This window comes from Pipistrellus hanaki (genome assembly GCF_964339955.1).
Source record: "Pipistrellus hanaki genome assembly, chromosome: 18".
NCBI classification, from domain to species: domain Eukaryota; kingdom Metazoa; phylum Chordata; class Mammalia; order Chiroptera; family Vespertilionidae; genus Pipistrellus; species Pipistrellus hanaki.
Genome location: NC_140520.1, coordinates 8,997,711 through 9,023,278, shown reverse-complemented (window position 1 = coordinate 9,023,278; position 25,568 = coordinate 8,997,711). Strand labels below are relative to the sequence as shown.

The 25,568-nt window shown below is 50.0% G+C and overlaps 1 protein-coding gene across 4 annotated transcripts in view; it reads left to right on the top strand.

The window, feature by feature from the left end:
- TBX15 (T-box transcription factor 15) overlaps nucleotides 1-25,568 on the top strand; it is a 102,025-nt gene that overhangs the window by 6,575 nt on the left and 69,882 nt on the right. Inside the window, exon 1 of one of the 4 annotated variants that reach the window (XM_084866094.1) lies at nucleotides 4,374-4,396. The exons of 1 other annotated variant lie outside the window; for it this stretch is intronic. Coding sequence is in view for 1 of the 3 variants with exons in the window: in XM_084866090.1 (XP_084722216.1) it covers nucleotides 6,016-6,220 (205 nt within the window). In the remaining 2 variants the exon portion in view is untranslated. Of the gene's footprint in view, nucleotides 1-4,373; nucleotides 4,397-4,734; nucleotides 4,908-5,872; nucleotides 6,221-25,568 lie in introns of those variants that run through there. 2 more of the 4 variants (XM_084866092.1, XM_084866090.1) reach the window with 2 other exon arrangements.

The following is a 25,568-nucleotide window of genomic DNA, read 5'->3' as shown; positions in this document are numbered from 1 at the left end:
GTGGGAAAGGGGAGGTGGAGTCGCTGTTTAGGGTACTCCGGGTGTCAAAGGAACTGAACAGAGTGCTCTGCCTAGGAGAGGTCTGGCTCCAGGGGTTTGGCTTTCTGGCTGGCAGCCTGCTGGCTGGAGGGCGGAAGGGGCTCATGTGCTTAAAAACAAAAGGAGGACAACCCCTGCTCGCTGCTGCTCCTGCTTGGTGCCAGGATCTCTCGCTGTCCAGTCTGCCAGTCCCTGCAACCTGGTCTCCCTCAGGCACTGGATGGCTCTCCCAAGGGGTGAGGTCTCAAAGCTGGGGGGTTAGCATGTTTCCCTTCTTTTGTCACCTAAGATACTTTTGTCACCTCACAGGTAAGCTCAGTGCAGACGAAGGAGAGGAGGTTGGGGGACAGCCACATGGATTAAGCGTCAGGGGCCAGGGCGAACCCCGAGGGAGCTGTGGAGTCAGGGAGAACTCGTTCGTGTAAACTTCTGCAGACTCTGGGCAGGTTAAGTGTGTGGCCAGGATGCTTCCCCGGATGCCTGTGTGCACCCAGGCATGTATTGTTTCTCTGTGCGTGCTTGTTTCTAGAAAGGCAAGTGTGTGTACACAAGTGTAGCTGTACATGGTGTGTTTATGCGCGGGTGTGCAGCTGGCTGGATAGAACCATGGCTTTGTGCAGTCAGGGGAAATACATGTTGAACCCTGTGCTTATACGCTTACTCTACAAGTACATGGTAGTTACTGATGTACGCACATTTATTTTGGGAGGTGGGAACTCTGGTGGCTTCCAAAGTCCGCTGACTTTGGGCTGAGTTGCCTAGGGCTGCCAGGGAACCTGAGTTCCTGAGGGTGTGGATGTCACTTTCCAGCCTAGCCCTGGAGCTGGCCGAGGAGAGGGGCGGAGGGAGGGCCTTCCTGGAATGCCCCTTGCCTGGAGCCCAGGGCGACCTTTGCATAGCATCTGGGTGCCCAGAGCCAGGCTCCCCCCTCGCACTCAGTGGGCTCAGAGCAGGCTGGAGGTTTCGCTTCCGGCGAAAGCTGGCAGAGGGCGGGACTGGCAGGGCTGGAGCTGGCTCCCAGCGGGGCAGGCGGACACTGAAGGCCAAGATCAGGCTGCCGGTGGTGAGATTTGCCCCGGGGAGAGCGCCGCGGGGCCTGGGGAACAGGATTTCCTTGCCTCCCGGCCGCACAGGCCCCCTTTGTGGAGGGCCCAGCTCCTGCGCAGACCGGAGCGGGCGAACAATAGCGCAATGTTGCTGCCCGCTGGCCAGGCTCTCCCCGTTACACGGCGGCCCGCCGAAGGCGAGGAAACCGGGTGGCGCTTTTTTATAGTCGCAAATATAAAATTGGGGCTTTCTCCCCTTTCGCTGCCCCCTACCCCAACGTCGATAGAAAGCAGATAAATTTATGAAGGGCGAGCTAAGAGAATAATTACAGAGTGAAGGCCGTTAAATTTTATTTCCAGTCCCAAAGGCAAAACCTGCGATTTTATTGCAAACATCTGGAAGGACCGAGAGGAGGGCACGCTGCTGGTTTAAAACAAAAACAAAAGATTTTATTTCGTGAAAACAAAAAAACATCATTAATGACCCTTTTTGCCCCCACGGACTTTTATTTTTGAAAAGTGTGAGGGGGTAGCTGAATAGTCAACGGCTCACGGACCCGCAGCTCCCCGCGACTGGAAATGCCATCGACAAAAGTGGGCTGGTGCCATCTCTGCGGAGCTGGCACTGGGCAGATGTTTCCAGAAATCGGCTCCTTCTCACGCCCACCTGAAGGCTCCAGGACCGCTAAGCCACCCATAACTGGGCGCCAGTTTGGGAAGAGAAGTGAAAAGTGGAAGATTTTCACTGGAAGATTCAATCGCAATAAAGGTCCTGGGTCTGCCCAGCCTCCCATCCATTATCGTGCCTGCTTTACTTGCTTGTAAAGTATTTAGGGCTCCTTCACCCTGCCGACAGGGAAACTGAGGCACAAGCCATTAAGTGACTTACCTAAGGTCACAGTGTAGAGCTGACTGGGACCTGGCTGCTAAGCTCTGCTTGTCTTGGAGTCTATGGTTTCCTCCGGCACCATAGTCCTCGTAATGTTTTATACCTGCCCAGTCAGGGTGAATTCATTGTAATTCCCAAGCTCCCTGCCCACGTGTTTAAGGGCAGCCTAACATGGCCTGCTGGCCAACTACTTTTAAACTTTGTTTTCAATTACTCACTCAAAACTGCCAAGGCACAGCGTCTGGTGGCTCACCTTGAGGCGTTAGCAGTGGTGGGATTTCGGGGGATGTTTGGTGTGGAGAGAAATACAAAGCAAGGACAGGCATGTGGAGGGGGTCAGGCTCCGGACTCTTGTCCCTAAGCCGTAGAATTCTTTCTGGTTTCTTTGAAAACATTCCAAAGGATAGGACAGTGCCCGTTTTAGGTGAGCACTGTGCTGTCCTTCCTTTCTTGGTTTTCCTCCTATAAGGCTAGCCCTGGCTATCTATCTCGCCCCTCCCACCACCCCACTGGTGGTCAGTGAGCTCATCTCCCCCTTCCCCCTCCCAGATCACCCCTAGACTTTTCAGAATAATTATCCTCTTTGGGGCCCCTGCAGGGGGTAGGGTGGGGCCTCCTGCTTGGTCCTTGCCAATGAGCTTCAGACCTGAAATAGACCTGAACTGGATTCGCCACCTACAGACTCTGCCCAGGGCCCTAAATGGGAGCCTGTGGTTGGGAAACTCAAGGATTGCCTTGGAACATAGCCTCATACATGTCCCCCCCCCCCCTTTATTCCTAAGAGTTAAAGGAGCAAGAAACTTGGGTAACCAGAGAATCTGAAAGCCCTTTGATGCAATCCGTGGAAGGAAAATGCATCCATCACTCCCAGATTTTTATATGGAATGCCCTAACCCTCTTTTCCTTCTCCCCAATCTCATAAATGTAAACACCCAAGTCACAGACATTAAACCATCCTGCTTAATCTTTCCCCACACTCTTCCCCATCAGCACAGGTCACACGCCAAGGAGTGTATGCCCCTGGGAGAAACCTCAGATTGACCCATGTAGTCACAAAAAGAAAATGTCCCTGCCCCTTCCATATTTACCTAGAGGAACACTCCCATTTTCCTGATTGTTCCGAACCAGCCTGGCTTCACTGCCATCTGATTTGTTCTCATGGCCTAACCTGCTCTTAAGGACATGCGTGTACAAAGAAGGGGGTGGGACAACCTCTGTAACCTGAAGGATGCAGGGCTCTTTCTGAACTCTGTGAGCGAAAGCTCTGGTCTGGGTTGGGGGCGAGGAGTTCATGCCTGCCCTTGAAAGCTTTGCTCACTTCTCCAGGTGTGTCTCTGGGACATGTGTCTGTGGACACCTTCTAGATCTGAATGGAGGTGTGTGGATAACCCCAAATTCCTCTTTTTGAGAAGCTTTCACAGCCTATGGTGCACCCAATTCTTAATCCAAATCGGGTCAGTGTGAGAAGGCTAAGGCAAGAGGCTGCCAGAGGGAGCTGTGAGGCACAGAGGATGGGGAGAACACAGGCTACCCCACTGGGCCTGGTCCCACTGGGCAAACTCCAGCCACCAGTGCTGACACCAGAACCTGGAAGCCGAAGAGCGGGCAGAGCCTCAGCGGAACATAACTGAGAGCTCTTGGACTGAGTGGTCTCGCTGCAGCCTAGGGGTGGTAAATGCTGTCCCTTTAGGCAGTGGCTCCTGGAAGCAATGCCAGGTGGGGACTGAGAGGGAGACACTGTGCCTAGCCACCCCAGCTCCCGGGGAGTTTGTGAGGCGGCAGCGTGGAGGGAGACCCTGAGGGGCTCAGCACCCAGCTTCTACATTCCAGGGTTTTTAAGAGCAAGTCAGAGACACTGGCTAGGGAGGCCAAGCCTGGCTGAATCACACTGCTCCAGTGGTTTTTCCATTATTCTTCCTGCATTTGCTGCCCTCTTGGCTGATTCTCATCTGGGACGAGGGGGCTCCAGAAGTGGCCTGTTTTGCTCTCCTGTGAAAAGGCCAAGAACATTCAGGACACTAGGTTGTTGCCTCCAGCTCCAGAGCACTTCCAAGTACAATAGCAAGGACTAGATTTCCCGGCCCCTCCGTGGTCAGGAGGAGAGTGTGGCTTTTCAGAGGACTTACAAGCCCTCCCTTCTCACCCCAGGGCGGGAGGATCAATGGGCGCTCCTTCCAGGGGGGGCCTATGACACGCCTGGGCCCCTCTGCCCTAGGCCTGCGGGTTCGGACTTTGCTCAAGGCCTGGCTGTTGGCACGAATAGTCTGCTGGGCCTGGAGATCCGTGATTCTCACACCAGGAAGCTGACTCTTTCCCGCCCCTTCTCGGGGGCACAGAAGTGCCTCCACCGGGGCTTTGGCTCCGGCAAGTCAGGCTGTGTCGAGGTCGTCCTTTGGGAAACCCGAGACCCTTCTCCAGCTCGGTAAGATCAACAGCTTCTGGCCCCTCTGAACTCGCTCTGCGTTGGCCTGGGCTCCGGCTTTGCCTGTGGCCCGGGACCAGTAGAGCAACCTAGGAAGGGGTGTGGGAAATCAGAATAGCCAGAAGAATTGGACTTTAAGTTCCTTAGAAATCCCTAGCGACCGCACTGCTCTGAAAAAAATTTTTTTTGCAAGGGTAGTGGGAGGATCAGCGGGGCGGGGAGAGCCATGCTCCCGAATGATCGGATTTGAAGGGAATTTTGAAAAAGTTCCTTCTCCTCTGTCCAAGTCCCCGGCTGCACTCGTCCAGCCCCTCTCCGTGGGTTCCACAGAGCAGGCGTCCTGAGCGGGCGCAGCTCGGCTCCGCGTCCGGCGCCGCAGGCCAGGCGCGCCTTTGTTGCTTGCGGGCCCAGTCGGGATCCGGGATCCATCGGTCGGCAGAGCGTTTTGGCCGCCCCACCCGGCCTCCTCCGGCCTCCGGCTTTGAGGGGCCCACCTCTCCTTCTCCAACAGGTAGAGATGGAAGGAGGAAGCGGTCCTTAGATTTTCAACAAGGTTCTGGCTAGCAACGGGGGCTTATAGCTTGTTTCTTTCGTTTTGCGTCCACCGGAGTTGTTTAGAAGTCGTCCAATCGGGAAATAAGAACCTTGTGTCGAAATCCTTAGGATCCAGCGAATCTAAAAGCATCTGGGGGGCAAGCAGGGAGATGACTAGAGCCGTTTTCTGGCATTTTGGTCAGGTTGACATTGTGTCTGAGCCCCCGAATTTCAGATCTGCAGTGAAAATGACTGTGGGCTTGCAGCATCTTTGAAACCTAGCGGATTTGGGAGGAAAAGGTACGGGTTGGAGGCCAGCGGGAGTGTGTAACGGCACAAGTCTGACCTCGACCTTCAGTTCCCCTTCTCCCCCCACGGGGAGCCCACGGGACCCTGGGAAGCCAGGAGTTAAAAGTCGGCCCTGGAGCATCTCGGGGACCGCGGGCGCTGCGCCCTGGCCGGGGCCTCAGTCTCTCCCCTCCGCTCATTGGCCCGCGCGCTCAGGGTTTCTCCTGTTCCCTCCTCGCCATTGGCCGGGGGCTTGCTTCCCCCCCCCCCCACAGCCTTTCTCTTCCTCCCCCCTCCTCTCCCTCGCCCCAAGGACAGGAGCGCACAGCCTGCCCCCAGCTCCTTGGGAAGGGAGGGATTCAGAAAAAAAGTTTCCCAGAAGTTTGGATCAGAGGGAAGGACGGGAAAAGACCGAGAGAGGAAGAGGGAGAGGGAGGAGAGAGAGGGAGAGGGAGGAGAGAAAGAGGATAAAAAAAAAAAAAAAAATGAAGTCCAGTGTACACAGCCTGTGAGCGCCTGCCCGGGCGGGTGGGTGGGAAGCAGGACGCGAGCGCTCATGCTGCGAGCGGGCGGCGCTCCGGGCGCTCGTGCTTAGCCGCCGGGGCAGCCAGGGGCGCCGGGCCCAGCCCGCGGCGGCGGAAGGAGGGGGCGGGAGGCGCAGGGGGAGGGAGGGCGCCCAGTGCCCGCGGAGCTGCCGCCTCTCCCGGGCCCGGCCCGGCGGGCGCTCGGAGCGTGAGGGCGCGGGCTGCTCCCTCGGCAGCGGGGGCGAGCGGGGGGCCGGGGTGCGGGCGGCTAAGATGAGTGAAAGGAGGAGATCTGCAGTCGCCCTGAGCTCGCGAGCACATGCCTTCTCCGTGGAAGCCCTGATCGGCTCCAATAAAAAACGGAAACTGCGAGACTGGGAGGAGAAGGGGCTGGACCTGTCCATGGAGGCGCTGAGCCCCGCGGGCCCGCTCGGAGACACGGAGGACGCGGCGGCGCACGGCCTGGAGCCTCACCCGGGTGAGTGCGCAGTGCCGGGCCGCGGAGGCGGGCGGCGCGGAGGGAGGCCCCGGCCGCGGCCGCCCTGCCCGGCGCGGAGGGAGGCCCCGGCCGCGGCCGCCCCGCCTTGCTCTGCTGCTATGCGGCAGTTTCTTAGACAAATGCCTGCAGTCCGCCCCAAATTCGCCGGAACCAATTTGGGGGAACTGGCCTGAGCTTTGCATGTCGTCGCCAAATTCAAGCCGGGAGGCCTCCTGGCTCGCATCCCCTTCTCCTGGGGAGCGGGGCGCAGCGGTCCTGGGGCTCGCAGCGGAGGAGCTTGCAGGGCCCTGGGGTGAGGAGGGGCGCCGATGGCCTGGGGAAAGGAGAGGGGCTAAGACCAACTTCTGAGAACTCGGGGGATCGGATCGAGCGCGGGGGGTCTTGGCCCGACAGCCCCCTCTTAGGGAAATGCCCCGTTAGCGTGCGTTCCACCTCGGCCCTAGCCCTCCCCTTTCCCCTACCAATTTTTCTAGGGCTTAAGTTGGCGAATTTCCCCTCCTCTGGTGACAAGGGAGCACGGTCCTATTTCTACTTCGTTGACTTTTACCGAAAGAGGCATGTTAGACCCCTTAGCCCACGCCCTCGGTCCATATCTCCGTGCATTGGAGGTCATGGGTGCGATTGATTTGTATCTCGGATCCATATGCACACATCACGTACAACGCGAGGAGGAGGAGGTCGATGTCGGTATTTTAACAGAATGGGGGGTGGGATGGGGAGGGAGACGACTTAACGTTTCATAGTAAGTGCCAAGATTTCAACTGTTCAAAAACAGTCCAGGGAACAGCTGTTATCAGAGGAATCTCGTACACACACACACACACACACACACACACAGGCACACCCGGCTCGCAGCTGGGGTTAGCGGCTTCAGAAACTTTCCAGCCAGGCCTTCTAAACCTCTTCTGGAGGTGCTCCTTCTGACCAGCTGAGGCTGGGAAGTGGACCTGGGTCAGCGCACAGGCCAGCGCGGGGGGAGGAGGTGGCCGAGGAGGCAGTGGCCTGCACAGGGATGGGGGAGGCCTCGGGCCCAGGCACTTGGGGGCTGGAAAACTGGCCGACCCAAGGAGGGACAGCTGTCGCTTACCATTTTCTCTGTCGGGAGTGACAGTTCAATTTCCATGCTCCCGGGGCTAATAATAACGCGATTAGCGGGTGACCTGCGGAGACGGAGTTTTATGAATTCTCCGTGTTCCTGCGGCCCGTTATGGTATTTGGGTTTAGTGTTGGGGAATTATTTTTATTAGTCGATGAAAAGGAAATTAAAAGGAGATTTATTTCATCCACTCAAGTTTTCCCCTGCATCTGGATGCGGGTGCCTGCCCCCTCGGATAACTGAGTGGGCAATCCGGAAAGAAATTCTCCCCGGCTAATGTGTTTCCCGTCTCTGGCCAGACTGTTTCCTCCCTGCATTTATTTGTTGTTAAAATCTTTGCTTGGGCCTTCACGTAGTTTAGTGGGAGTTCTTTCAGGGCTTATGACAACGGGCGACGAGGAGGGTGGATTTACTTCATGTTCCCAACGGTAGCAAAGGCGCACGTTATTTAACTGCGCGGGGCAGACGCCCTGTCCTCCTCCACCCGCCCCCCCAACTTTTCTCCAGACAGCAGGCCCCCAAAACCGGCCTCAGTTCGCATGTTAAAAAAGGACCAACATGCAGGGTCATACGCAGAGACTCAGCAGGAAGTTTCCTTTCCTCCGGTCTCAGCCATAAGCCGGGAGAAAACAGTGAGTGAGGGCTCCGGCCAGGAGATGCCAGTCCAGGGCCCTGAGCTCCAGGACCCCGTATCCAGAATGCTGTTCCCTCGCTGGAGCTGGAAGTGAGTAGGTGGTGAGGACCTCACCCTGAACTTCACATAACGGAGTTTGGCGGATCCGTTCACATTACCTTTATCGCCTTTGTAAAAAGAAAAAAAAAATGGCCTTTGGGTTAGAAAAAAACAAAACAAAAAATGAACTATGTCTGTGGGGCGAAGGTCCAGGAGGAGGAAGAAGCCGCACACCGAGAGCACTCGCGGGCTTTCTGCCGAGTGAGCGGGCCTACCGGCGGGTCCTGGGCACATTGTGGGCTGAGGGGACTCCAAATTGGAGATCTCAAAACCCTTGGAAATCTCCAGCCTCGAGTCCCGCAATGGCCACGGTTTTCGTAGCAGCCGGACAGAGGGGGAGAACGGATCTCTCAGGAAAAGGGCGCGGTGTGAGCTCCAGCACGTTGGGATGGTAGCTGGAGGCAGGGCCAGGGTTTGGGGTCCCCTGCCGGCCTTTTTCTTCTTCTTTTTTTGTCTCTCAGCGCCCTAACAGCCCCGCACAGGGCCTCATTTAAAAGTGTGTGTCTGGTGGCGGAGGTGAGAGATGCGGCCCTGTGGTTCCATTGTGCCCAGGGCCATGCCTCTGCCCCGCTGGGCCTCCCGGTTCTGTTTTACCTCTTTTCCTAATGAGGGCCCAGGGGCGGGGGTTCGGACCTGCTGCGTGGCTCGCCTGCCTGCCCTGATAAAAGTCTGGAACAGAAAACAAAAACAAAAACTACAAGAAAAACAAAATTGCTTCGGGGCTGGGGAAGGATAAACGCTGGGTCGCCGCGCACACACAGGACGATGGCTTAGCGCATCTGTATTTGTCAATCTCTCCATCCCGCTGTTTGACGGATCCCCTTCTCTCCTGCTCTCCCTGTCCCAGCCTCCCAAACCCGGGGAGCTCAGGTAACTCGCGGAGCACATTTAACGTTTCGCTTTTATTCAAAGAGGAGGCCTTTGCCTGTTCGCAACCCGTTTTTCTCTCCGCGCCCGACAGAGCGGGCTTTGGTTGGCACGGCGGGCCCGCGGGCAGCAGAGGGACCAGCCCAGCTTGCGCGCTGCAGGCGCTCACACACCAGAGGGCACACAGTATGTATTCACAATTTTCTTCCGAGCCTGGTGGTCCCGAAACCTCCCCGAGGCCTCAGGGCCTTGGAGAAGGGCCTGCGAGGCGCTTTCAGTATTGCACCGGGGCGGGCCAGCACTCAGCGTCTTTGGGAGAAGCCGCCGGGCCTGGCCCACCGCGCACCGGGGAGGGAGGGTCTCCGAACCCGTCCTGGAAGAGCCTGACTCTTGAGCCCGCTCGCTCCCCACTTCCCTCCGTCCGATCGGCTGCGGCCACGGAGGAAACTTTCTCCGGGAACAGCTGCTCGGCTCGGGGGGCCTGGGAAGTATATTCCAGGCACGTGGCGGCGCCAACGGTGCTCTTACCGCAACCCCGGCGGCTCCCCTGCCTGCGTCTGGGCCTTTCCCGCCCAAACACAGCCCTGTGCACCGAGGCCCGGGCTCCCGCGGAGCGAAATAATGTAATCCTTCTGCGGGGCACTGGGCATTTCCCGCTACAGAGCCCGCAGGCTTGAATGTTGAAGCCACAGCGCCCTGCGGGCTTAGGCGGCGAGGCGTGCGGGCGGCGTCCCGGACCGCACACCCGGTAGCGCGCGGACGGGTGGGCGCTTCGTGCGTTTGCACACACGCCAGGCGCCCGCGCTCGCACCCCCGTGTGCACAACCCTAGTGAACCAAGACGAGAAAAGCCCTCGCAGTGCCCCAGCGCATCTTATCCTCTGGAATTATCCACCGCCTCCGAGAACGAATATGCCGGTTTATGGCTTGTTCGCTCAGAGTAGAGCTCCAATATTTTAATTCCGACACCACCCCTCTACCCACCCCTAACGCCCAACAGAGAAACACAGACCCGTTACCGACATTTAAATGAGGCAGAGACAGTGACCAGCGAAAAGTCTGAGGCCGGTCAGGGGTGTGCAGTGTGGCGCGAGGTGAGCCGCGCAAGGGTCTGCCTGGGGTACAGTTCCCTGAGGTGCGAGGTGTGCACCCCAGGGGGCACCCCCCCCCAAGACCTCAGGGGTGCCCTGCCTGAGCCCCCAACGTGCCCAAGGCTCCTCCTGCTTGGTCCAAGCGGCCTTTCTCGGTGGCTGTCCCTTTGGTAAGTAACCTTGTGAGAAGGGGAATGGGGTGGGGTGGGGTGGGTTGGCAAGATCTGAATTCTTCTTAGGCCGGCGAGGATGGTGATTTGCTTGAGATGATGGCCAAATAATTTTTTCGTGCGCCCGTGGGATGGTGGCTAAATCAGACGCCCTCTGGGTGTGCGTGCGGGGCCCTGGAGGGCACCCCCGTGGCTTGCAGGCCTGGGGAGGGTTAGGGAGCCGGTCGGTCTTGTGTATCCGTGTGGCCCTGGCGAGGTGGCACAATAGAGTCACTAGGAATAAGGAGATGATTCTAACTTCTTTCATCCCCCAGAGGGAGCAAACTGGGAGGCCGGTGGGGAGGACAGGGAATGGGGAGAACCCCGGTGCCCAGAATCTGGGCTGCAGCGGAAAGAAGGTGGAGTGTGCTGTGGTTTGCACCTCCCTGTGTCCCCCTCTCTCCCCAGCGGTGTTCAGAAATCCTTGTGATGGGTGTGAAAGGTCTGAGGTTAACAAGGCAGTGTTGGGGGAAGTCTTATGGATTCCTGGCCAGGGCAGCCCCTGGCCCCCCACTGACACCCACCTGGCTCCTGGGAGACCCCTCGGAGAGCAGAGGCCTAATGGGCGACAAATGCTGTCCCGGACAGAGCAGCCTGCAGGCTAGGAACACAGCGATTCGTGACTCCACCGCCCACCCAACACTATTTCTCATTAAACTTTTTTTTTTTTTGGGTTCAGGTTGGCCACTTTGGGTTTCCTGATTTTATAGGTAAAACTCCCAGAAAGAAAAGTTCACGAGGTGATGCTCATGCAGACCGAAGGGGGAATTCAATTTCTTATAGTGGAGTTTGGACTGAAATGATACTGATGCGGACCCACTGTTTTCCTGCCCCCCCCCCCCCCCCCCGCATACCAATTACTTCAAATGGGGGCATAAACGTTTTTAATTATTGAAATTGGTTTAAAGCCTCTTTCATTAGCACACCCCAAACGTGAGTGAGTGAAGAATGGTTTGAGATGCCTAACCTGGGAGCCAAAATTAAAGATGGGGACCTGTGGTTTGTGCTCACCTCCTGATTTGTATAATTTCCTTTGCGTGTGTGGACCAGAGTTTAATGGAAGCAAGTCCCTCATTATTAATCCTTCACGTTAGGCCACAAGGAGAGAAGGACAAGTACGTTTTGGCTCCAAAGACTGAAACATTTTGTTCATCCAAGCCTCTCCAAGGGCATTGCTAGCATTATTGAGTGAAATATTCCAGGTCTGTCACAATCGCTCTCTCTAGTGCCAAACATATTAAGAAGATGAGAACCCTTTTTGAGATCCTGATTATGGACCCTGATAAAAATTTATTTCTCGTACTAGGGAGGGAAATGATTGCAGCACTTCTTAAGTCTGTAAGTTTAAGTTCCTTCTCTAGGTGACTGTAGGAGTGTGTGTGTGTGTGTGTGTGTGTGAGTTTAAAAGCCAGGCTGAACTGTGCATATTCCACAGGGATAAAGAGCAGACTGGCATTTCACTTTCTGGAAATACAGACATCCATCCAGTGATTATTCTGGGGTGTAGCTGGTTATTGCTTTCTTAGCCCCAAAAGATGTTCAGCAGGAGAGAATATTTTAAGTGGTTTTCGAGTTTTGATCTTTTGGGGATACTTTTCCACAGAGAAAAACAGGGAACTGGTGGAATGTGGGACTCTTCCCCCCTTCTTTCTCTCCTCCATGTGGTTTATTTTTGTTTTGCTTTTCCTGGTTTCCAGTGAGCTTTGAATTTTATATGCGCATGGCTGCGATACTCAGGGGTCTGCACTGGGAAGGGCAATTAGCAAATTTATAAATTAGGGTCTGTTTACACTGCTTTGGGCAAGGATAATCATTAGTTAATTTAAGTGAGGCCCTGGCTCCAAGTGTCAGGGTGGAAAATGAGACTCAGTAGGGAGGACCGGAGGTGAAATGAAAAGAGGTGGGGAATTCGAGCGACTGGTGACGACAAATCAACATTTATTCATTGCCATTAATGGCCTCGCTTTGAGACAGCACATTTTGCTGACTACAAACTGATGGCGAGCTTTTGATACCAGAGTGAAAATAGGTCTTGAAATCAAACATAGGAGTATAAAGTGTATTAAAACGTCTGTACACAAATGTAGCCGTTTATGCACAGATTTATGTGGGAAACACCAAGTTCTGAATGGGACGTAGACAATATTTCAGAGAAAAGAAACCGCGGTGTGTGTGTGTGTGTGTGTGTGTTTGGAGCCAGTTTTAAAAAATAGGAACACATAAAATTTGGAGGCCAAAAACTTTTGTCATTTCTAGAGAGAATCCCAAATTTGAAAATTCTAGTTATTGGGAGAAAACAAGACTCATACAGTTGCAATTTAAAAGAAAAGGGCGAGTGGGAGTTTTCCTGCCTTCACTGGCATTTAATTTTGTGAAAAATGCCATCTTCATTTCGGATGCATTCTGCCGAGCAATTAACTCACTGAGAGAAGCTCGGATAGTAATAATAATAATAATAATAATAATAATAACGGCTAATAGAAGTAACCAGTAAAACACTGCGATTCAGGGAAAATAATTTTAGAACGTAGGTGACATATGCAAAAATATAGTTGCTGAGGCTCTAATGGGCTGTTTCCAAATTGTCACACACTTTAGCGGATTAAAAAAACAATCCCCTAATTCTGGGTTGAGCACGTAATAGCCTAATATAGTCTCCTTTCAAAAACCAACATACCAGAAATAACATTAGTGCTCCCTCGGAAGGGATGGCTAGAGGTCATTACCATACTCCCAGCCTGCCTCGAGTGTGAGCGCCTAGTTCACCGGGTCAATCGAAATTCTCATTCTGGACTCCCGCTGCCTTCTTTTTACGTCCCACAGCCTGGAGTGTATTGCCCGAATGAGGTTAGCCCCCCTTTTTCTCCGTCCCCCACCTACTTCCCCTCACCTCGACATTCTGTTCCCTTCCCCCAACCTCCTAGGCACACATTGAAAACGCCCATATATTTCCCCCTACTCACAAAAAAGCATCAGCGGCATTTCACCAAGGAGAAGGAATATGGATTATGTCTTGTCCCGAGAAACGGTGCTGGGGACGGCGGGCAGCTCAGGGCACCCGGCGGCCGGCGGCCCGAGCCCGGGTCTGGCCGCGGAGTTGTGTCTGGCCTTGGGGCGCGCTGGCCCCGCGCTCCTGCCCCGCACCAGGGAATGGTGCGTACCTCTCTCAGCCCTGGAGAAGTGCGGGCACTCAGCGGTCATTGGGAAGGCCCTGAGCCCCATTCCCCCACCCCCCAAAAAAAGATCAGGGGGGAAAAACCCTCAAACCAACCCAACACCAAGCGGAACCCACGGCGGGCCCTACACCTCGCGCCCGAGGGGAGTTTGAGTTTTTGCTTTCATCAGGCTGCACAAATTTTCGAGGAATCAGACTGACTTCAAACATTGGCAATTAGGAACCAAGGATCCCTGGGCCCGAAGAACTTTTAATCCCTAACCATTTCCAAATGGGTAATGCCAGGGTCAGCGACTACATCCTAGCGGCGTTGGAAAGAAAGTGGCAGCGGTTCCCGGTGCTGAGGATCCATCCGGAGAGGCAGCGGTGCCCCGGCCCGGAGGCCCGCACTGCCCGCCCACACAAAGGGATAGCAAGCATTTGCCCTCCGTGTTAAGGAGATGAAAAACAATGAAGTAATTCACTTCTTTAAAAGAAAGAAAGAAAAAGAAAGAAACCACTCAACCTTGCAAAGCAGAGGGAGAAATGGCTGGTTCTGGAAGAAGCAGGCGGGGCTGGTTAAATATTAGCAGAGAGGGAAGTCCAGCCTCCAGCCATCCCTGCTTTAAAAAGTCAGTCACATCAGTATTGTAACCTTGGGGCTAGGTGGCTTGGGTGGCTCAGGGCTTCTAAAAAGTACTCCTTGGTTTTCACAGTGGGGAGCGTCAGGCATTTATGCCAATAAGTGACTGTGAACACTGCAGAGTTTTCTCTGGGTTTGACAAAACTTTCTCAACTCAGAAGCCTAATTATTTGATTTCTTTTCTTTTTTTTTTTTTTTTTTTTTTTGCAGCGAGCTGGGGAAGGGCTATATACATCTATGCTCAATTTAGAAGAAAAAAAAAACACATAGTATAAGCAAGCTAGCAAAGGACTGCTGAATTCTAAAAACATTTCCGAAACCGTAATTGCTCATGCGCGTGTATCTAGGAGACTTCGCTATAGTACAAAGCTTTCACATTCTAGATGATGTCCACGTATCCTGCTAGGAAGAGGGCTAGCCCTGCTTACATTAGGCTTAGATTGTGGTGCTGGCTTACCCACTGATATTGGAACCAGGGATGTTTGTTTTAAAGGCAGACGTGTAAATGTTGGGGGAAAAAAGTTTTTTAAAAGATGGGGCCTCAATGCCTGGTCTGTGAAATGAGGGTGAGAGGCTCAAATGGCATCTGAGGCCCCTTCAGCTGTAAGAATCTGTGACTCTGTTAATTTATTTTTAATCACCATTTCCTTCTAATGCACCTTGGCCATCGCTTGGCTCATCTTTAATCTGTCGCGATGAGGAAAGCTTTGCTGCAGTTGTAGAAAGTAACAGTGCAGCAATACAAAGCCAAAAAAAAAAAAAAAAAAGAAAAAGAAAAAAAGATTTTTACAGCTAGAATTAAGAGCTTTCATAAAGCTCTTGAAAAGTTTTGAGATTGATATCACATGTTCAGGAGTCCTGGCCCGGTGATTCTGAGCCCTTTGTGTTCCATGTAACCTGTGTGAATGCCCAGGTCCTTCTTGCCAAAAGAATCCGGGGCATTTGTGAATGTAAAGGAAATGTGCGTTATTTTATGGTCTCACCGTTTTTTTTTTGTGCCATTCCCAAAAAAGGCTGGAAAAATTCTGTGGATTTGAAAAGTGAAGACTGAGAAAAGCAACCTCATTATTGGTAAACGGAATTGGTGGGATTCCACTCCCCCCCAAAAATCCGTGGCCCCTCGTTACTATCGGAGCCTAATGGAAAGCCCTCGTAACTATTTTCCATGTCTAGTCTGCTAAGCCGAGATCTTGATCTGGCAGAGAGTAAGAATGCTAAAAGGATGACTTAGTAACAGGCAAAACGCTTGTCAACAAGATAGATCAGAAGACAGCTTAGCATTCAAGACCTCTATTCATAGCTGCTGAACTTGAAGGCAGGGTCAGACACAAACACTGGGCCCAGCGTTCACTTAGGACGGTTTCTCATGTTTTTATCTTGTGGGACTTTGTTTCCTCATCAAGTTCTACTGCTGGGCTTCAATTCCGGTGACAGCTCCCCACCCTCAGTGGATGCCCCCCATTCTCCGCAGCCCCCACCCCTGTGCGGGACTCTGTCAGCACGGAGCTTGTGGAATGACGGGTCGTCCAATCTCTCTATTGCTCTACGAACTGCTGTGGGGCAGGGATCTTGTCTTATTGCTTTTAAAAAAAAATCTCCAGAACCTAGCACAAGTGACTGCTTCAGAGCAAACAATAAATAATAAACATATAAGGATATTACAACAAAAATAATGATAACTAGTAACATGTATTGAACACTATGTGCCAGCCAGTATACTGAGATATATATATATATATATATATATATATATATATATAATTAGCACTAAATATATATATATATATATATATATATATTTAGTGCTAATTATATATAGTACTGTGTATAGTTAGCAAAATGTGTATTTACACATACAACATATATCCTAAATACTAATATGCAACAATTATATATTCCAAATAATATATAATTCCATATACACACCTACACACACACACACACACACACACATATACCAAATACCATTACTTATATATAATACATAAAATTCCAAAACACTCATTTCTATTTGGCATGATGCATGAATGAGTGATATAGGATAGCGGTTCAGGCTCAGGTTCTTGGGGTTAGACTGCCTGCTCCAACACGTGCTAGTTGTATGACCCCGAGCAAGTTTCTAAATATCTCCCAAGCCCAATTTCTGCATCTGGGAAATTGTCCTAGGAAACGTATTCATCAAAACCTGGTCGTGAGGATTGAATGAGATAATGTACGTGAGGGAATAAAGGATTGCGCACCGTCCCTGTTATTCCTACCCCATGGACAGTGATGACTCACCTTGGTGACGAACCTGGGTATGAAGCTGTTGCTGATTTCATGTCTAGTGGCACCGCCCATTCCTCCAGTCGTTTGCTTCCAAGGAGATGTTGGACTGGGCGTGGGATCGCACCTGGTGCACAGCCTATGGTTAGAAACAGAGCACAGGATCTGAGTACACGTGCCAATCAGGTGAAATACTGAGTTGAGAGCTGCTGCTATTCAGGGTTTCACTGAGGCAGAAAGTCAGGACCTGAGGGAGCACCTGAAGGAGGAAAAGAGGGCTCCTGAGGGTGGGGACCAGCCTCTGATACCAGGCAGGAAGAGGGGGTGGGCAGAAGGTGGGGTTCTGGCAGAAGGCAGAAGAGCCTTTCTGAATGCGGGGAAGTAAAGGAACACACCCACGTTTCTTTGTGAAAGAGGATATTTCTATCTGAAGCCCAGAAATCCTCAAAAGGTTAGCTTTAGGAAAGAAGGAAGATTCATTTACATAAGGCCTATGGACTCTAGGATTCTGGGTAAGATGAGCCAGCCGTACCAATGAGTTGGGGCTACAGTAGAGGATATTATATGTAGGTGTTGCTTGGTTCAGTTTTTTGTTCTTCTCCCCTAAGTGTAAGGAAAACCTCTGGTTAAGCCGAAGATCTGGGAAGAAGAGGTTGGGAAGTCTTTGTAGGGAAACAGCAGAAGCCCCAGCCATTGCGTTAGAATTCACATCTGGCCACAGTTTTCTTCAAGAAAACAGAAGCCTGGATTTGATCATTTACTATTGAAAAATAAATAAATAAATAAAACCAGTTACACCCTAGATTTTGTTTAAATCGATTTCTGGCAGAGGAGGGCAAAGGTGCATTCCCAGGGGGAGAGGATCAGAGGAAGGGTCCCGGGGAGGCCTCCCCCATTCGGGGAGCCCAGGGCACCTTGTCGGCAGTGCTCAGTTCCTGCCTGACCATCCAGAGGAGCAGGGAGCTGCTCCGTGTGAGCTGGAATCCAGGCCTCAGTGCTCACAACAGCCTCTCTGCCCCCACTTTATTTTCAGGACAGATGTTTCTCTACCTCCCCAGCATCATCTTATCTCACAGAGTGCCCACAATGCCGTCCAAGAGAACTTTCTTGGATCGAGGGCGCGTGCTGTACCAGGCGCTGCACTGATGTTTTTATTCACATTCTCTTATTGCATCCCTCCAGTAGTCCTCAAAGGAAGGTCACTGTTCCCCCATTTCACGGAGTAGGAAATTGAGGCTCAAACAGACTAATTTGCCCACAGATACAGCTCCAATCCAGTTGAAGTGGATTGGCCAGAATTTAAACCCAGGTTTCTATGGCTCCAGAGTCAATATCCTTAACCACTAGACTATATTGCCTCCCCCTGCAGATGGCTCTTCAGTGCTCTGTGGAGAACTTTGAACGTTTGTAGGTGGAACTTGATGCTTGCTGTTCATTCTGCCTTTCCAAACAGAAATTGTTAAGCCATAAACATGAGAAAGCTGGTTATAGTTTCTGGTCTCTATCTTCATTTCCTACTGTTATTTAAAAAAAAAATTTTTTTTATTGATTTCAGAGAAGAAAGGAGAGGGAGAGAGAGAGAGAGAGAGAGAGAGAGAGAGAGAGAGAGAGAGAGAGAAATAAACGTCACTGATGAGAGAATCATTGATCGGCTGCCTCCTATGCGCCCCACACTGGGGACTGAGCCAGCAACCTGGGCTTGTGCCCTGATGGAATGGAACCGTGACCTCCTGGTTCATAGGTTGACACTCAACAACGTGGGCAAGGCTCCGATTGTTAATGGTCTGTCCAGTCCTCAGGTGCCTTCTCCTCTACCAGCTAGCAGACGCTTCTGTGACAGTGCAGTGGGGTTGAGTTTCTAAGCCATGGCTTTGGGTTGGCACAGGCACAGCCTTCCCAACATGACTTGCTTTTTCTCTGACGGAAATGCACAGAAATCTCAGTGTCTGAAATGCGGTGGCTACATATTGAATTGGATCTAAAACCCCCTCATCCTAAATCCCCCCATGCAGTGAAGTGCAGGGAGCTCTGTTTTACCCATTGCCTTCTCCATTCACAACGGGATGGAAAGAATCTGATTGGTAATTGATTCAAAATGGAACAGCTTAGAAATGTATCAGTTGCAGTGACGAGCAATTCATGCATTTCTAAGTACGGTTGATTTTTTTTTTTTTCAAACCCGGCAATCACAGCTGAAATCCCTTTGCCATGGATTGAATTTACAAAGGAAGAGATTCTGATTTCCACAGTGGCTTCTTTTTAATGCCCGAGGATTAAGAAACCGCCTCGAGGACCCACAGCGAGTACACCCGCTCTCAGAGTTTGTGGCTTTGACTTTAACCTCTGAGTGACTGCTCCGAGTCATTTATTTTGGAACAGCTCTATTTAGGGTGGCCTCGTTTGGTATGGGACCAGTTATTTGCAGAAATCTCCCATGCTGTCAAACACTTCGGACGTGGTAAAAGTGAACGTGAGCCAGGCACTGCGTTTTAGGGAACTTAACATCGGCTTTCAGGGCTTCTTGGTCCACCTGTTCGCCGTTTCTCCCATCACTTTTCCTCCCACTCCCACTAAGCATCCTCTTAGGAAGTCTGGTGTCTCCAGCAGGGATTTGGAGGAAAACTACACCCTCCGCTTTTCGTGGGCGGACTTCATCATTAATGCATTTCTTGGCTGTTGGGCTGTAAGGTCTATCGTATTCCTGTCTGTTGTGCCCGGTGGTAGAGAGTAGCTTTTATAACTGGAGAGAGAAAGATGTAAGATCCATGTCTGTTTTAAATCTTTGCTTTCTCCTTATTGCCCACCCCACTCTGTGCAGGCAACGATTGATGGGATTTGATAAGCTCTTGTAGCAACAGAAGCATATGAATCTCCGGCCCATTTCCTTTCCCAGAGAACCCAGGTGGAGCCTCGGTTGAAATATAGAGTGTGGCAGAGGATAAGGTGAATGCTGCAATTTTGGTGATTTACTGGATCTTACCCAGGAGGTCCGTCCTATGAGAAGTGTAGATTCTGCAAGATAGGAAAGCAGCCAGGCCTGGGCCATTCATTCTCCCTACAGCGTTCAGAGCACTAGTTGCATGACTGGCAGTAATCCTGGGAGGGTTGGATCTCAACTGTTGCAAGAGCAGGTTACCCAGAGATGTGACACATATCTGTGATGTTCAGATGGCCGGGTAGGGACTGCAGGACGTGCTTCCTGAAGACATAGGAACATAGGACCACTTAACTGGTGTAGGGGCCCGCAAATGGTAAACCAAGCCCGAGAAAGAGAGGGAGAGAGGAAGGGCGGGAGGGAAGAAGGGAGGGAGGGAAGAAGGGAGGGAGGGAAGAAAGAGAGAGAGAGAGAGGAGGGCTGGGGCAGAGGCCTCAGGCATCTTATGAAGGGCTGGGTGTAACGGTTCCCCAGCCTGCGTGGGCGAATTGGTTCCGGATGTTAACATTTTTTTGCTTGGGGCTTGAATACATTCTCCTTTTTCTTTGCCTGTTTTCCTGCCCAAACTGTTAGGCCTCCACAGCTGTGTGGCTCATTGCTGGCAAATGTTGAGAATGACAGATCTGGCTTTATTGCTGGGCCAGTTTGGGGGCATGTGTTTAGGTAGACTTTTGAGACGTTTTCACCCAGCCACTTTCCTGAACTTTGAGGCCTTTTCTGTCCATCTTGTCGGCTGAGTCCCAACTCTCTACCCCACTGGATGGCCTGTGCTAGGGGATGAGTATGACATGTTATAGAAAGCAGATGGTCCATCGTATCCTAGAAGCAGAAGGTGTGGGAAACTAAGACAACAGAGAGCTTGGGGTCTGGGTCAGGGAGGCCTGACCCAAGCACATAGTTCTGGCTGTGACCTTGGGCAAGTAAGTGACTTGATTCTGTGCCTCAGTGGTGTACATGTGAAATAAGAGTAACGATACCTGCTTCCAGGCCATGGTGAGAATTAAGTGCAAAATGCGTGGCATGGCGCCAGGCACATAGAAACTGCTCAGTATTAGCACCTGTCTACCTTGCTCATAATTAGATACTTGGTAAAGTGAGAAAACTCAGAAACTCTTCAGTGTTCTTATGAGAAACTGATCAGTGTCAGATATAGGATGGTCCCAAACTACCCTTCTTACCTTAGTCACTGATGCCCTATTTATAGCACACAGTCTCTGTTGATAATTGACATGTACATTGTATAAGTTTAACGTGTTGATCTGGTACACTTATATTTTTCCATATGATTACCATATCTTATGGTGAGACATTTAAAATATAGTCTCTTGGCAACTTTAAAGTATTGTTGACTTGTAATCACAATGCTATGGGATAGACACCCAGAACTTATTTAGCTTCTTTCTAACTGCAAGTTAGTATCTTTGGATCAACATCTTCCATTTTCCCACTCCCAGCCCATGACAATCACAATTCTACTCAATTTCTATTTCAGCTCTTTGAGATTCCATATGTAAGTGATAGCACACAGTATCCATCTTTTTCTGTCTGACTTATTTCACTTAGCACAATACCTTTGAGGTCCAGCCATGTTCTCACAATTGATAGGATTTCCTTCTTTCTCATGGCTGAATAATATTCCAGTGTGTGTGTGTGTGTGTGTGTGTGTGTGTGTGTGTGTCTAGATGGGAGGTATGAACCACCATCCCCCAAGTATTCATTGATGAACACTTAGGTAGTTTTTGTGTCTTGGCTATTTTGAATAATATGTAATAAACCCAGGAGTGTGGATACATTTTTCAAGATCCGGTTTTCATTTCCTTTGGACACAGGCTGACTTTTTATCATCCTCCCTGCAGTTGCTCCTGCACCTCTTCTGTCTGGAGCACTTTCTCCTTTTCCTCCCTTAAGTTCCTCCTGAAGAAAGTTAAGCCTATTTTCAAGACCCAATTTCCCAGCTCATGACAATCACAATTCTATTTCAGCTCTTTGAGATTCCATATGTAAGGGAATCTTAAGCACTTACTATGACAGAAATATTCCAAGATGAAAAGGGGCGATTTGGTATAAATATTAACTGACAGGATGTACAGATTCAAACATGTGATGACTTCAGACGAAAACTGCATATGTCTACGCAGAGCTCACATAAGGTTTGGGCATTGCCACGATGGAAGAAAGTCCTCAGTTGTCACCAACTTTATTTTTCCTTGGAGCCTGCTGGAGGGAGATCTTCTTTTGGGGTCTACCTATGGTTTCCTTTCAAAATGGTGCTAGTGTGCTTCTGTGATTTTATAGTCACAGGGGAGCCTCAGTTGGGTAATCTGTAATGCTTAAAGGTGTAGCCAAGATGGTAAAAATATAAGTGCTTCCAATGGTGCCCACCATCAGAAAGCTCCTCTTGAGATGAAGTCTTCCCTATGTAGCCTGATTAGACTATTTCTGAGCAAGGCTCCTGTCCTGCCCTTAGCTTCATAGAATCCCCACAGGTTTCATATTACCAGCTGTCCAGTAATTCCACGTTAGTCCTCTCTTTCTGTGGAAGGATATACACCTGTTCTCTTCTAGTTGTCCTACTGGATTGGCATTCACCTTTAGGCTCTTGGACATGAGTGCCTGTAGCCAAGGAGAAAGTGACTTTGGCTGACTCTGTTCTGTGGCTCTCTTTGTGCACATGAACACACCCAGACATGCTCACATATTGCTTTTGATTGACCTTCTCTACACAGAAAAATGGGTAAAGTAGAAGCCTATGCAAGTATAGTACATTGTACCTTTCTTATATTTAACAATGAAAGAGTTTTGGAGGATGCATTTGTTTTGTGAGTTGATGAGGTAGGAGAGCCCTGGAGAGCACTGTGTCTTACTCATCTCAGGATCCCTGTTAGCTCAACTCAACTGGTAGTTGTCAGAAGTTAGCGATGGGTTCTGTAGCCACTACAGCCACTTTACAGATGATTTGGCTTCAAGATGGTCCTGGAGGCCCGGCAGGAGGTGTCTGCCAGTTGCTTCTAGGTGTGATCTTGGATGTGTCAATTGATATCTTCATACTCTCAAGTCTCTATCTCTAATGGAGATAAGGCCAGTGGGTTTTAGTAAAAAGGAAAGGATATCAAATTATACTACTGACAAGGCATTTTTGTAGCTAGAAATTGCTGAATGTTCTCTGCCTGGAATCTATTTCAGAGCTCTCTTATGTCAAGGTATTAGCATTTAGAAATACAATGAGTCTGAGAAAAACTGTACCACATCTTTCCGTATTTGTTTCAGGTCTTATGTTCATGGCAGCCTCTGTTTCCTGCCCAGCAAGGAAGAAAAAGAAATAGAGTAAAGGCAGTTTGAAAATCCCCAGAGTTAAACAGAAGTGTAAAAATATCTCTAAATGAAAGACAGATTGCCCGAGATTGCCTAAAAGCATAGAGTTGGGTTAAACTGAAGTAGAATGATAGAAATTCTTCTTGCCTTCCCATGAGCAGTGGGAAATATGTGCATGAACTGACGTGGGTGGGGTTTCCCAACTCCAGGCTCAGCCCCATGATGGGGGAGAAAACATGTTGTCAGGAGAAAGCCCTCTGAAACACAGGTAATCATTGAGCAACATGGAGGGCTGAGGGGGTGAGACAGCTCCTCTGTGGGAATGCATTCACAGTCAGCACAGTCACAGTGACTTGTGAGGGACAGATATACAAAGTGCCAGGTGCTTTTTGGTATCCATCACATTACTTTTGAGATCCCTAGTACTGTCTTGGGTCTGGCTCAGATGGTCAAGAAGAAGAGCCTTACTTTGCTATTTCCTTGCATCCTTTGTCTTCTGACCTGCCTGCCTCCTGCTCTGTGTGGCTGGACCTTGCTTTGGAGGAAAAGGCCCTCTAAACTCGTCTTTGTGTGGGCTCTCAGCTACCATGTCCACAGTGGTGGCTGATGGCTGGGACCCACCCAGTGCCATTATGGATTCTGCAGGGATGGTGGCCTCCAACCCATTGTTAAATTGCAAACACAGCAAAGTGGAGACAGACCTATATGGAGGCTGACAGACTGGGGTGAATTGATGTCTTGAGCTTCAAGTTGTAGGTACTTTGTGAGTAAATGACCAGGTGACTCTGAGTCTCTTTCTCTGGTGATGATCTTTGGTCGTGAATCATGAGGACACTTCTTCAAGATGAGTTTTTGGACTCCCTACATCTTTTTAAAACAATTAGTACAAGTAGCTTCCTATTGTTTTTGCTTTATATCTTGCTTTACAAAGTTATGAAGTTCACAGCTTTATACCAAAATGCAAGAAGGCTAAGCTATTTGCTTGTAAATATTTTGCAGCTGAATGTCATCTGATTTAATCGTTCTGATCCATATTCAATATAAAAATTCAGATATCAGGGATACCGGAGCAACTCTGGATAAGCATTTCTCTCAAGCAGGAGAAAGAACTTCAACAACCTGACTCACTCCTCCTCCAGTCCTGTCAGGCTACTGCCTTGACTTTAGAGCAAATCTGGGAAATGCTGGTTGCCATAGACCCAGCAGGGCCACATACCCAATCACAGGTTCCAGAAGGTCAGAATTAATAATCTCATGCTTCCTGTGATAATCACAGAGATTGAGCTCCCTTCCTTTCTGTTTCACAAAGATGTGAGCTGGTATCCTTTGAGGGATGTCTGACTACCTGTTTAGGCCCGATCCCGGACTGCTGGCTCCCAACCGTTCACCTGCCTGCCTGGGATGCAGAGCATGGGATGAACTTGAGCTGGGATGAACTTGAGCTGCAGGATGCACTTGAACGTGGGATGAACTTGAGCTGCAGGATTCTGGGAGAGACCTTTCCACTGAGCTGCACTAGGTACAGGGAGAGTGCATATTTGCTCAGGATGCTAAGGAACGCAGTGCAGATGCTCTGGGAAAAGAGATGTTCTGATCACCATGCCTGTGGGCGTTCATTTCTTACAAGGCAGCTTAACCCAGATCTTGCTAACAGTCCCTGCTATAGTGAGTGTGACATATGGGCCATTTTGTCTTAGGGAAAGAAAAAGAACTGACTTCCTAATCCCACCCACATTTATACTTTTCAAAGAATCTGAACGCACCTAAGATTGAATTTGAAGCCTGGTGTCTTAATCTGATCAAACAGGGAAGCTCCCTGTGCCTGGCTCAAGGCCTGTGTTCATTGCAGACTGCAATCCAACACCCACATCACATGCTTCTCTATAGATGTTAAATATTAACCACCAGCCCCCAAACAAATTTCCATGATCAGAACATTCAGGTTTATCCTTCCTAATGGGCAGTAGGTAAACAAACCATCATGTTTGCCTACAAGTGCAAAATATTCTTACCACCACCCCCGATATCTGAGTAGCTTATGTCAATAAATTTATATTTAATTTTAACCAGTGGTGGGACTGTTGACATTTAGGTAGGTGCTGCTATATCTCAATTTTCAAAAAAAAAAAAATTTTTTTTATTGATTTCAGAAAGGGAGGGTGAGAAAGAGATGGAAACACCAATGATGAGAGAGAATCATTGGCTGCCTCCTGCATGCTCCCTATTGGGGATTGAGCCCACAATCCAGGCATGTGAACTGTGACCTCTGGTTCACAGGTCGATGCTCAACCACCGAGCCATGCCAGCCAGACTATATTTCACTTTTTGGAGTATACAGATTTTCACCAAATATGTACATTGACTCTTTGGGCACTAACTTCTTATAGTACAAAGAATATTTGCTGTTTTGGGGTGTTTCAGCATGAAATGCTATGAAAGAGAAAACAAAACAAAACTGTTGATAAAATGAAGACTAATTCCTATCACTTTGTCAATGCCAGAGTTTCACATACCAAATTTATTAAGGTGAAGTTACAGCTTCCTGTACCAGATTCTGTATTTGTGTTGGGACTTGAAAGCAGACTTGTTTTGTACACTTGACTTGAATTTCACCTTCTGCATTACCAAGCTCACCAATTCAATGTAATTCTAATTGAAAACCAAAGTGCCTAGTTTCAAGGAACTTCTTAAAGAAAAATTCAAAATACTTTACAGAGGTCAACTTCTAAGACATTGCTTAAGTCATGGCTCAGGAAAGGGCCCTGATTCCATTTGCAGTAGAATACTGAATGGAAAGTCCTACAAGGGAAAATGTCAGAGGCTGCAAGTATCAGGTAACTGGCAATACAGTGCAATCATCTACCCTCTCTGCATCCTTGTTTCTCATGTAAATGGACGAGAACACAGCCTTCCAACCAGCTATCTTTCAGAGGCAGTGCAAAATAGCATTGAATGGCAGAGACAGGCTCTGGTTATTACTGCTGTTCTCTTTCAATTAAAAAACATTTCATTATGAAAACTTT